This window comes from Leopardus geoffroyi, chromosome C1, assembly GCF_018350155.1.
Source record: "Leopardus geoffroyi isolate Oge1 chromosome C1, O.geoffroyi_Oge1_pat1.0, whole genome shotgun sequence".
In the NCBI taxonomy this organism is placed as follows: Eukaryota; Metazoa; Chordata; class Mammalia; order Carnivora; family Felidae; genus Leopardus; species Leopardus geoffroyi.
Window position 1 is genome coordinate 170726918 of NC_059328.1, and position 14135 is coordinate 170741052.

Here is a 14135-nt window from a genome sequence, read left to right on the forward strand (position 1 = left end):
TACAGAAATCTGTTGCATTTTTATACACTAATAATGAAGCCACAGAAAGAGAAATTAAGAATTTAGAATTGCACCAAAAAAAAAAAAAAAAAAAAAAAACAAAAAACCTAAGAATAATCTCAACTAAGGAGGAGGGAACTAAGTTTAGTTCCCTCAACTAAGGGAAGACCTGTACTCTGAAAACTATAAAACACCGATGAAAGAAACTGAAGATGATACAAGCAAATGGAAAGATATTCCATGCACATGGATTATAAGAACAAATGTTGTTAAAATCTCCTATGCTATCCAAATCAATCTGCAAATTTAATGCAATCCCTCTCAAAATACCAACAGCATTTTTCACAGAAGTAGAACACATAATCCTAAAGTTTGTATGGAACAACAAAAGACCCCAAATAGCCAAAGCAATATTGAAAAAGAACAAAACTGGAGGTATCACAATCCCAGATTTCAGGCTATACTGCAAAGCTGTAATAATCGGAGCAATGTAGTATTGGCACCAAAAAAGACACATAGGTCAATGGAACAGAATAGAGAACCCAGAAATAAACCCATGCTTGTATGCTCAGTCTGTGACAAAGGAGGCAAGAATATACATGGGAAAAAGACAGTCCCTTCAACAAATAGTGTTGAGAAAACCACTTTAGTACACCATGATAAACACTAATTGTTTAATCCCTATATTGTACACCTGAAATTAACACTGTGTGTTAACTACTGTAATTAAAATTAAATAAATAAAAGACTGTTATATTTTAAAGGTTCTTTATATGTTTTTATCATATAGATTTGTGACATTTTAGTTCCCCAAAATCATGAGATCTCTTCGATAAAGGGGATTGTTGATAGGAGCAGATTTGAGAGTAAGATCCAAAAGCGATTCTCTTTAACTAGAAACCTTGGGAAATTAACAGGAGAGAATGGAAAAATGTGTGAGAGTGCGTATGCACATGTGTGCTTGTGTGTGTGTATATGCACATGTGTAGTATGAAACTTAGTAAATGTGTCATTCTTACCATTGGAGTCCAGTCAGTTGCCTTAGAATCAACATGGTAGTTTGTGGGAGGAAAGTCAAAAGGAAGTATAGACTTAATAAAGCTAAAATTATGTCATAATTTTTTTTTCCTCCCTAGATTGTTTAACTTCACAGACACGACTCAGGCTCAGTGGCATGTTGGTAAGCATCAGCTATTTTGCAAAACTGTATGGCCATGTTAAGAAAGACATTTAAAAATTGATTCCAAATATTTCTTTGTAGTTTCTTGAACATTTAACTCACTTATTTATAAATTTTGTTTTATGATAAGTGTATTCATAGCTATAAAACTTCTCGTCCTAACTAGAATTTTGGTGCTTTTATTCACTTTGAATATTCTGTAATTTAGTTATGAATTCTTCTTTAAACAAAGGAGTTTATATTTAGTGTTCGTATCATCTCCAAATTGTATTTTTTACTGTTATGTTTTGTTATTTTGTTGCATATTTAGCTCTCATCATGCTATGGCTGAGGACATAATATGTGTGTTGTTGATACTGTAACACTACCGAAGTTCCCTTTGCTGCCTGGGAGTTTGTCAGTTAGGAAATTTGTGAAAGATCTATGTGTGCTCAATATGTTTTCTGTGTATATTAGGTATAATTTTTTTATCTATTAGACCAACTTTATTAATCATGTTACTCCAATCTGCATCATTTATATTCCAAGTCAACTTTTTTGAAAGTTTTAAATTTAAAGTACAAAAGTTGGGGCTTTCTGAATAAAGCTAACTCCCTCGAACTTTCTCTTTTACTTACACGCGACCTATTTTTTGTTGCTTTCCATTGTAGGATGGTCTTGTTAACATAGGATGGATGGACTGTGCCACCCAGGACAACCTTTGTAAAAGTTTGGATATTACGACAAGTACTACTGCCTATTTTCCTCCTGGCGCCACATTAAATAACAAAGAGAAAAGCAGTGTTTTGGTATGAATTACTTTAATTTCTTTACATATAGGTGAGCACACACATTCAAACATAATACACCATTTTGTAAACAAGGAAACGAGTCCATTTATAATGTTTATTTAGAACAAATATTTAACTTTTGGGATTCTGTTTAATGGTAAAGTCTACTTATAAGGATTATTTTTTTACAATGGTATCAACCATTAAAATTTACAGCCCAAAAGTGTGGAAAACATTCTTAGGTTGTATGAATTTTCATTCGTTTTCATTTAAGTGTGTATTTTCTAATGTTAAAATATAGATCATTTGTAGGTTTGGCTCAGAGTCAGTATCTGTTTTTTTTAAAGCACCCTGTTAGATTTTCTGGTATACACTTAGTGTGGAGATCACCAGTATGGTTCACCTCCCTAATTTTATGAATGAGGAGACCAAGGTTCAAGCTAGTTATCAAGAAGCTGAGATAAATAATGGGATATTGGATAGATCCCTAAAGAACCTCAAAAGAAAATAATAAAAGACAAACTTTCATAAGTTTATGTCTCTGTATTTTAATTCTGCTTTGATGTTGACAAAAATAACATATTCATTACTGAAATTCATTAATGGGTATAGAAATGTATACAGGCTGGGCACCTGGCTGGCTCAGTCAGTGGAGCATGTGACTCTTGATCTCAGGGCTGTGACTTCAAGCCCTACGTTGCATGTAGAAATTACTTAAAAATAATATCTTTAAAAAAAAAAATGTATAAAGACAGATGGAAAATTCACTAAAACCAAATCACCCACAGACAAGCACCATCAAATCTTGATAAATACTCTTCCAGATCTCTACTTACATATACCTGAATTATGACCATGCTGACAACTCTCCAGTTTTATCTGTGGCCCAGACCTCTGGCCTCCACTCCAGATATATATATATATATCCTACTGCCTGAATTATTCCACATCTCCCCTGGGATATGAATTGATGTCTCAAACTTAGATGGCTATAACTATACTCCTAGTATTCTCCCATAAATCTGCTCTACCCACAGTTTTCCCAATCTCAGTTGATAAAAACCCCATCCATTATCATTCAGGCCAAATATTTGGAGTCCTTCTCGATTCTTATTTTTCTCATATTCTGTAACCTATGTCAGGAGAATCTGTGGCTCTTTAAAATCTTTCTAAAATCCACTCCCACTGCTATTAGAGCATTTATCACCTTATAATATACGCTAATATCTTACCTTTTTATTTTTATTTTTCTCCCACAATACATTTTTAAATTTGGATGTTTTTACTGTTATATGTCAAATCCCTAGAAGATTATCTGGCATGTAAGCGGACAATATATATAATGCCTATGTATATTATATGCTATGTGCTAGAGATATATATACATATCAACAATCCCTAAGTGGCAATCCATTGACTAAACGTGACCTACTTAATCAGTGCTCTCTTGATATTTAAGTTACCTACTGTTTCATGATCATAAGCAGTGTTGTAATGAACAATGTTTGTTCATCTTTGTGCACTTCTTCAATTACCTATTTAGATGAAATAGCCATGGCAATTTTAATTTTGTTTTGCCAGATTGCCCCTACAGAAAATTTCTATTTATACTGTGCCACAGTGTATGAGCGTGCCTCTTCCCTTAACATAGGCTCTTGCCTTCAGTACCACAGTCTTATGTTTTAGTGAGATCTTTCTGCTTTTTGATATAAAACTGCAAGCTCAGATGCAACCCTAGGAGACATACATCAGTGATTCTGGAAATACTGTAATACTGTAGTAACAGAGAGTGATGAATTAAATATAGTCTTTGTCTCTCTTAAAAGCATTCAAGTTTTTTAAAAAGTAAAATATCTTGTGGTCTGTCTCAAAGTGAATTGATTGAGAAAACATATGGTCTATGAGAAAACATATGGTCTAACATAAACATCTTCTTGGTTATCTCTTAAATACCGTTCCGTTTTCACTATTGGCAAATCTTGCCTTATGTATTCTAGCAACAGTGTTTTCTGCTTGGTGGTTTGTTTTGTTGGCCTCTGAGTTTATTTACTTGTATGACATATGTAGTTTATATCTTCTTTAAACACTCTCCTTCCCAGGTAAATTTCAGTTATAGTACTTGACATCCATCTTTTCCCCCTTTCCTAACCCGTATATTCAGCAAACATTTATTTACTGAGTCCTTATTGTCAACAAAATTATACTGGGTAATTAGGTAGAAAATTCACTTAATTTGATAAATGTCCACACAGTATAGTGAGTCACTACAGTATGGCCCCCATTGTTTTAAGATGTGTTATTTATAACAATGTTTTACACCATTCATATCCTAATGTAATTCTAAAACCCAAAATGCCATTATCAAAGGTAATTTTGTGGTTATCTGCCATTTAAAAGTACCCAGTATTTGTTTGCATTCCATCAATAATGAAAAAAATTCAGTTTGTAATAAACTGATTTATTGTGCAGTGTCTGTAATATAGTAGGTTATATTAAATTATTAATTTTGTGTCCTCAAACACATATTGGGAAATAATCCCAAAAACAAGTTTGTAACTTTGCATTAGATATAAAGAGGACTTTGGGTGCTATAATTAGGTTATTTTGAGGCAGACAGAGCTATTGTCCCAACTGATTTAGTGTGTTCTGTAATTGAGAAAATGGTCACCAAATGACACTTTTTAAAAGTGATTTATGTGTATATTTTATAGGAGACATGTTCTGTGTATAATGAATAAAGAACTTTTTTAAGAGGGAGGGGAGGGAGGAAGGAAGAAATTCAGAGGTTAGACAATATCCTTTATAAATGTAAGTACCACGTTTTACTCTACAACAAACAGGTTTATAACGAGATTCTAGTGGATTAGTCATTTACATATTTATATAAGCTGCTATAGGAGTATTTTTAGTAAAACCTGCCTAATAAATGTGACTGATGTCAATGAACTGTAGTACCATGGCATGAAAGTTTTGTTTGGGCCTTGTAAGCCCTTTGGTAACAGAAAATACTTCATATAGATCTTTAACAATATGCTAGAAATCTAAGAAAAACAAGCTTTAAGGAAAGAAACTTAGAAAAAAACATTTTCTATTATGTTGTACTCGTCATTTCTATCCAAATGGTTACTCCCATGTTGAGCACAGTTAAGCTCTGAACACCATGGTAGTTCCAACAAGTTTGTACTGGAGTTTCAGATCTTTCAAGTAGTACTTGAGTTGTAAAGTTTATAAAGCATTGGCCTTCCACAAGACATGATGAGCGTTAAAGTTAATCTGAACATGATACAGTTTTTCCCCAGTAATTCAGAGGTTACTCCACGTTATCATGAGGATTATTATAGAATGCGCACCACAATTAACAGAAAATTCCATATAATGTAATTTTACATCAGTGTTTTTAAGAAACAGCCCAGTTACACAGCTTTTTAATGATTGGCAAACTATGGTACACTTTTTTAAAAATACATTTAGAATAAATAGCTTAAAAACTTTTTAACTTTTGTGATTTTTTTTTAAAGAGTTCTCTGTAAAAGACAGTAAAATAAATGGGTATTGATTAAAAAGATTACAGTATAATTCTTTTATTTTAGTTCCTTCATTCACTGGATGCTAAAGAAATATATTTGGAAATAATGCATAATCTTCCAGATTTTGAACTACTTTCAGCAAATACACTAGAGGTAATATTTCTATTAATAATGATAAATGGTAGTAAATGTTGGTAGCATTTCACATGTTAACATTTTAAAATCAGCATTTGTCTCATTCATCACTAGACAGAAAGTAGCAGTTTCAAAGGATTTCATATACATATCCGTTATTCTATATTAAACTCTAATTGCTGGAGTTGCAACTTCATGGTGGGTGTAGAGTTCAGGAAAACTTAACCAGTCCTGAGTGACGTCTTTCAGCAGGAGTGTCAGAAAAGTCAAGATTTTTTATCACAAAGCAGCTGTGGATCTGTTTTGGAATTTTATGTTCTTGCTTATAGAACTATTTATATTGTTCACTGAGAGTTAAGCAGCTTTAGCAATACTCCGTTTGCAGTAGAATCAACTTTTTTTTTTTTTTCTACTTCTTGATCCCAGAGCCTTCTAAGTCGTATCCCTACCAAACTGCTAAGCCTAAAAACAGTTTACTTCCCTACCCCCAAATTTTTAGCTATATATCATTAAAATTAGATACATTTTTTGGTACAATTGTCTGCTTTAAGATTTTATAACTTAGTGATTTTTATCTTCTTTAATAGAGGATTGATTTACATTGCATTATTGCAAAGAAATACACAATAAGCATAAATGGGTCTGAATTTTAGACAGTATTTTGAAGTAATGGGTAGGTGGCTAAAATTTAGGTCAAAGAAATAAAGATTAGAACCCTTAGAATTTCTTGACTCTGACATTATTTTTCACTTTTTCCCCCCTTTTTATCACTTCTAAGGATCGATTGGCTCATCATCGGTGGCTCTTATTTTTTAATTTTGGAAAACATGAAAATTCAAACGATCCTGAGTTGAAGAAACTAAAAACTCTACTTAAAAGTGAACATATTCAAGTAAGGAAAATGTATTCTGCCTAGCCTTCTGCTAGTGTGCTTTCCTACTAATTTAATATATAAAGCTATATTTTAAGGAACATAAAAATGTTTATTTGAGATTCTAGGTTAAGAAACTCCTAAATGCTTTTGTTCTTCTTTTGTAGTTTTGTTTTTCTGTTAAAAACCAACAGCAATATCTAAAAGCAGTTAACTTTCATTTCTCTTGGATAGTTGGCATGATATATCTGTATCAGAAAATTTTTCTGAAATGCATACTATAGAAGAATGTCTTCTCCTTTTTACAATTCTTGTTTCTTGGGGCATCAGAGGGGCTCAGTCGGCTAAGCATCTGACTCTTGATTTCCGCTCAGGTCGTGATCTCATGGTTCAGGAATTCGGGCCCCGTGTCAGGCTCTGCACTAGCACAGAGCCTGCCTAGGATCCTCTCCCTTGCTTTCTGCCCCTCCCCCTCTCATGCACGCATGCACTCTCTCAAAATAAATAAACATTTTTAAAAAATAAAGTAAAATTTGTATTTCTTTAATTTGTAATCATAGTTTAAAAATTAGGATATATAAAGAACAAAATGAATTAAAACAAATATTTAAAAATTACCCATATTCTCACTACTATTAATGGCTCTCCTACAAAATTTACTGTGTAACCTCTCAGATTTTTTCTACATATGTTGTAGTATGTGGGCATAGGGATATATGTGCACATACATACATATTGTAATGGCCATTGTGATAGACATACATGTAAATTTATATATGAACTTTTTAAATAAAAATGGATTCACTATTACAGTAGTCCCTCCTTTATCTGCAGGAGATATGTTCTAAGATCCCGAGTGGATGCCTGAAACCACAGAGAGTACCAAACCCTGTATATATTATGTTTTTTCCTATACATACATACCTATAATAAAGTTTCATTCATAAATTAGGTGCAGTAAGAGATTAACAATAATAATAAAATGGATAATTAAAAGTTATGTGAATATGGGCTCTCTCTCAAAATATCTTACTGTACTGTACTCTCGTGAATTGATATGAAACCATAAAATGCTTACATGATGAAATGAAGTGAGGTGAATAATGTAAGCACCATGGTGTGTTGTTAAGTTACTCCCGACCTGACAGTGCTTTAGAAGAGAATCCTGTGTTCTGGACTACAGGTGGACAAATGGAAACTGAAACGACAGAAAGTAAAACCACTGATAAGTGAGGAACTACTATATTCTCCTTTGTAGAATTTTCCATTTGACGATATCATGTATTTTCTTAAATGCCTTATAAGGCCCCTTATGCTTTTCTTATTATGCATATGTATATATATATATGTATATGTGTGTGTATGTGTGTGTGTGTGTGTGTGTGTGTATATATATATATATATATATATATGAATTTAGCCTTTAGGGATGGTGATCAATATATATTATTAAATATATATGATGATAAATATATTTAGATATTTAATCTATGCTAAATAGATGATAAATATCATATTTAAATATATATGATGATAAATATAGATATTTGATGATAAATATAGATGATGAATATAGATATGATAATAAATATCTATATTTATCTTCATATAGATACCATCATCCCTAAAGACTAGGTAGTATTTCACTATATGATTACACCATAATTGTTTAACAGATCCATCTTACGTTTTTTCTATTTTATGTCAAAAATACATACTGTAAAAATGCAGTATGAGGAATTTTCTTAATCAAGATTTTTTTTTTTAATTGTCCTCATTACCAGTGTCCTCCATAATGTTTATATCGTTTTGTATTCTTACTGGCAACATGTGAGTAGCCATTTCTCCACACCTGTGCCAATCATGATAGTATCATTTTTTGTAATCACCATTCTTATAGGCCAAAAATGATATATTAATAATATTCATTTTCATTTATTTGCTTTCTAGTGAGGTTGAAAAAATCTTTTGTGATTATTAACAAATCATAATTTTTCTATTTTCTCTCTGTCTCTGGCCTGTTTTCTTTCTTCTGAAAGGAGATTTATCTTTTTATTTCTTAGTGGATCCTCTAAAATCTTGCAAATATTTTTTCATGGTTTATCATTTGCCTGTTAGTATTCTTTATGCAATTTTCTTTCACACTGTATGAAATTGTCAACCTTTTTCTTACTTCTGCTTTTGAGGTCTTAAAAAGTTTTCTATCTCTCCCACTCCAAGATTATGTAAGTGTCTTCTGCATTATTAGAAGAGTGTATGTCTTAAGCAACTTCATGTTTTCTAGAATATTTTCTCTCAAGTTTTTGAACTCTCTAGGAGGCTTTGTTTTTCCTTCACTAAACTTAGTTTCAGTGTTCAATGTAAATTATTTCTATCTCTTATTTTCATGGCCAGTTAACTTCTGTTTACAAACTGTTAGAGCAATGGCATTTCTTTATGAATATTTAAAAAATGAATATGTAAGATTTTGTTTTCATCAAATTAAATTTTCTCCTTTAGGTTGGCAAGTTTGACTGTTCCTCTGCACCAGACATCTGTAGTAATCTCTATGTGTTTCAGCCATGTCTAGCAGTATTTAAAGGACAAGGAACCAAAGAATATGAAATTCATCATGGTAAGAAGGGAAAAATGATACAAATGTGTATGTATTTTCAAATAATTTTTTATTTGTACTTTCTACCTCTTTAATTATTTTTTAACTGAAATGTAGTTGACACACAGTATTGCATTAGTTTCCAGTATACAACAGTGATTCCACAACTATGTACGTTATGCTGTGCTCACCACAAGTGTAGTTCTCATCTGTCACTGTATGGTGGTATTAATAATACCTTTGACTATATTCCCTGCTCTGTACTCCATGACTTACTTAATTCCAGAGCTGGAAGTCTAGCCCCCACTCCAATTCACCCATCCCTCCAATTATCTCCCCTCTGGTAATCACCAGTTCTTTGTGTCTATGAGTCTGTTTCTACTTTGTTTTGTTTTTTAGATTCCACAAAAGTAAAATCATATGGTATTTGTCTTCTCAAACTTATTTCACTTAGCATCATTCATTTTAGGTTCATCTGTGTTGTCACAAATGGCAAGATCTCCTTCTTTTTCATCGATGAGTAATCATATTCCATTTGTGTGTGTGTTGTCTGTGTGTATATACACATCCTCTTACCCATCTATTGATGTACACTTGTGTTGCTTCCGTATCTTGGCTATTGTAAATAATGCTACAATGAGCATGGGGTGCATATATCTTTTCAAATTAGTGTTTTTGTTTTCTCTGGGTAAATAACAGTAGAATTACTGGATTGTATGGCATTTTTATTTCTAATTTTTTGAGGAACCTCTGTACTGTTTTCCACCTCTATACTGTTTGCCTACCAGTTCTTTTTTCTCCACATCCTTGCCAACTCTATTTCTTGCTTTTTGGTATTAGTTGTTCTGACAGGTGTAAGGTGATATCTCATCATGGTTTGGATTTGCTTTCTCTGATGATTAATGATGTTGAGCATCATTTCATTGGTTTGTTGTCCATTTATGTATGTGTCTTCTTTGGAAAAATGTCTCTTCAGGTCCTCTGCCCATTTTTAATTGGATTGTGTGTGTGTGTGTGTGTGTGTGTGTGTGTGTGTGTGTGTGTAGAGTTGTAGGAGTTCTTTATATATTCTGGATATTAACCCTTTATTAAGTACGTTATTTGAAAATATCTTCTCCCATTCAGTAGCTTGGCTTTTTTTTTTTTTTTTTTTTTTTTTCTTTTTATTTCTTCACTGTGCAAAAGCTTTTTATTTTGGTGTAGTCCTAATAGTTTTTGCTTTTGTTTTTCTTGCATAGTAGACAGGTCTAGAAAAATTGTTGCTAAGGTAATGTTGGAGATTACCACTTATGTTTCCTTCTAGGACTTCCATGGTTTCTGGTTTCCCATTTAGGTCTTTGATCCATTTTGAACTTACTTTTGTGTATGGTGTAAGAGATTGGTTGAGTTTTATTCTTTTGCATGTAGCTGTCCAGTTTTCCCAGCACCACTTACTGAGGAAACTTGTCTTTTCTCCATTGTATATTCTTACCTCCTTTGTCAGAGATTGACCATACAAGCATGGGTTTATTTCTGGGCTCTCTATTCTGTTTCTTTGAACTAAGTGTCTGTTTTTGTGCCAGTATCATACTGCTTTGTTTACTGCAGCTTTGTAGTGTATCTTGAAATGAGGGACATGATACCTCTAGCTTTGTTCTTCTTTCTCAAGATTGCTTTGGCTCTTTGGGGTCTTTTGTGGTTCTTTTTACCTTGCTTTGTATAAACGTACTCACTATAAATAACTTTGCTTTTATTAGTAAATAGGTTTCTTTTGGAGAAAGATATTTTGAATTATATTTAGTTGCTTTATTCTCTTTACTCTTCTCTTTAAAATTATTCACTTTTGGGTGCTTGGGTGTCTCAGTCGGGTAAGCTTCCGACTTCGGCTAAGGCCATGATCTGACAGCTTGTGGGTTCAAGCTCTGTGTCGGACACTGTGCTGATAGCTCAGAGCCTGGAGCCTGCTTCAGATTCTGTCTCTGTCTCTCTCTCTGCTCCTCCCCCACTCATGCTCTCTCTCTCTCGTACACACACATGTGCTCTATTTCTCAAAAATAAACATTAAAAAAATAAAATAATTCACTTTTTTCTGCTGTTTTAGTGTTTGAGCAAGAATGCTGGTGACATATCAGGTTAGTGCAGACTTTAAGGGTCTTGTGAACAAAAGTAAACAACACCTATAGTTTTTGTTTCTAGTGTGCCAAATGTAGCATCTCAACTATGGGCATTTTTCGGATTTTTCTTCCACTAAACTACTAAATATTTCTATGACTACTTTATCTCTCTCTGTCTCCTCATTTGGCCTGATTCTTCATGTTTGTTTTTGTGTTTTAGGTAGGTCAGTTACATCTGGTCTAGAAGGAGTGGCCTTCTGTAGAGAGTGTCTTGTTGGGCCCAGAAGCCCAATCCCTCCTGGCCACCAGAGCCAGGTATTCAAGGGGGGCGTCCCCTGTGTGGCTGCGTGTGCCCTTCTGTTGGGCTGAGCCACATTTGCTGCGGGTATGCTGGTGGACTAGGTGAGAGACCCAGCCGTAGCTGCTGTGGTCATACTTATCGGGGGACGGTTAGCTCCTGGCACAGCTGGCTTCAAGACTTAGTTCCTTGCTGGCTGTCAACCAAAAGCCTCAGTTCCTTATCACTTGGATCTCTCTGTAGGGCTGCTCACAGAATGACAGCTGGCTTCTCCCAGAATAATGATCAGAGAGAGATACGTAACAGCAATATCTATTATGTAATCTAATGTCAGACAGGACACACCATCATATCCACCATTTGTTGTACCCTGTTACAACAATGGTGTGAGTACATGAGGTAATAGTCACTGAGGACTGCCTTGGAGACTGGCTACCACCAGAGCTAAGTATGGGTTACACTTAGGAGGAACAATCTTCTGAGGTAAGAGAAAGCAATCTCTTTGTCAAGATCTAAAGTGTAAGTAATGGTTGACCAAATGAAGAGTAGCAAGCATGTTCCAAGCACAGGAACCAGCACAAGTTCTCTTAGACTCTGAGATAAGAGAGAGCCTCATCCATTCTTAGAAAGGAGGATTTCAAGATGGAATTTTGAGTGTTTGAAAGGATTGAGACTTGAGGCTGGAGAAGGCCTCAGAGTTCCAAATTCTGTGTATCATCTGTCAGGCAAAGGAATTTGGACTTTATCCTGAGGGCAAAGCAAATGCTCTCAGATTTATGCAGACATATGATTTAACTAGAGTTACATTTTAGGAAAGCAACTGGCCACCTAGAATGGATAGAAGCACAATTAGAGGAAGGGAAGGCAGATAGAAACCTGATACAGTCATTCATCTAAGAGAAGACGGCTGCCTTATTTAAATAATGGTAATGTGGTTGAAGGGACTTGGACCAACCTTTAAATACAAAGTCAGTATTTATATACAAAGTCAGTATAACTTGACAATTGTTTAGATGTGGGGAAGTAAGAGAAAGAAGCCCAAGTTTCTGACATTCACTTGGCAGTTAAGTGACTGTACCATTGAGTGAAGAAGAGAACACTGAGGGGAGGAGTTGATAGGGAGTAGACATCCCCAATCTGTAGCTGAATGTAGGCCTAGGCCTCAGGAGAGGAATTTGGGCTGAAAAAGGTAGATGTAAATAATCATCATATCAACGATAGTTGAAGCCTTCAGTGAGAATGAGCTTGTGGAAGAGTGAGTAGAGAGACAAGATCAGGGCCCTAAGGATGATCAAAGATAGAGGAATGTGTAAACCAGTTCAAGAAGCTGCAGCTACAGAGTAAGAAAAAAGCAGGAAAATGTGGTATCATTTATAATTGTATTTAAATAATTGTGAAAATATTTCTTCTGTGCTGTGAATTCTCTCAGGATTGTATCTTTATTCTTGCATGCCCTATGACATTTAAAACAAGGATGACACATAATAGGTATTTGACTTAATATTGCCTATTAAGTGAGTAAGTCAAAGGGCACATGGGAAAATGGACCAAGTGCTAATTGAGAAAATCATTATTTGTCAAACCAAAGAGTATATTCTTTAGGCAATAGTAAATCATCAAAGTCCTTTCAGCAAGGAACAGTGTAATCAGACAAATGTTTTGGTAAATTAACTGTGGTAGCAATGAAAAAATGGATTAGTTACGAAAGATAGTACGCAAAGACCAGCTTGGTTATTGTAATAGGCAAGACGGAATTTAGGCACTAGTCTAATTGGTCTTGGTCCATGGTACACCAGCAAAGAAAGAAGGCGAGTATCACTCTGGGAAATCTTAGGCACCTGGTGGATGGTTATGCCAATGCCAACATAGGGAAGGTGAGAAAAGGAGCAATTTTGGGGGGGAATAACTCCGATTTTAATATATTTTAAATGTTTACATGACATCCACGTAAATATCTTCACTGGGCAGTTGGTAATACAGGTTTTGAATTCATAAGGGAGGTTGAGTTGGAAGAAACAGGTTTAGTAATTAGGCAACAGTAATAGCTCGGGTAAGCATAAAGAACACAGATAGGGGCACCTGGGTGGCCCAGTCAGTTAAGCATCTGACTTCAGCTCAGGTCATGATCTCACAGTTTGTGAGTTCAAGCCTCACGTTGGGCTCTGTGCTGATAGCTCAGACCCTGCTTCGGATTGGGTCTCCCTCTTTCTCTGCCTCTCCCCCACTTGCATTGTCTCTCTCTCTCTCAAAAATATATAAACATTAAAAAAAATTTTTTTTTAAAGAACACAACAAATATTGCAATGAAGTGATTACTCTGCCTTTGAGGATGAAACCTCACCAAAATCAATTTGGTCAATAAGTTTATCTTCCTTTCTTTAATATTTTAAGTCTAAAAACTTTGAAATGTTTCTATGAATAGAAAGGCAGTACGTGAATTTTAATTTTTCTCTTATTCGCTTTCAAAGGAAAGAAGATTCTATATGATATACTTGCCTTTGCCAAAGAAAGTGTTAATTCTCATGTTACCACACTTGGACCTCAAAATTTTCCTGCCAATGACAAGGAACCATGGCTTGTTGATTTTTTTGCACCAGTAAGTTATTTTTATCTGTCAAATGTCAGTGTTTCAAATTTTCTCTTGTCACAGCAAAAAGACATTTGCTAT

General features: G+C 34.3%; 1 protein-coding gene across 2 annotated transcripts in view; it reads left to right on the top strand.

The window, feature by feature from the left end:
* Positions 1-14135, top strand: part of DNAJC10 (DnaJ heat shock protein family (Hsp40) member C10) — a 52674-nt gene that overhangs the window by 22978 nt on the left and 15561 nt on the right. For both annotated transcript variants that reach the window (XM_045480425.1, XM_045480424.1), the window contains exons 9-14: positions 1137-1180; positions 1831-1968; positions 5541-5630; positions 6391-6504; positions 8983-9097; positions 13936-14063. In XM_045480425.1, coding sequence (XP_045336381.1) covers positions 1137-1180; positions 1831-1968; positions 5541-5630; positions 6391-6504; positions 8983-9097; positions 13936-14063 — 629 coding nt within the window. The remainder of the gene's footprint in view (positions 1-1136; positions 1181-1830; positions 1969-5540; positions 5631-6390; positions 6505-8982; positions 9098-13935; positions 14064-14135) is intronic.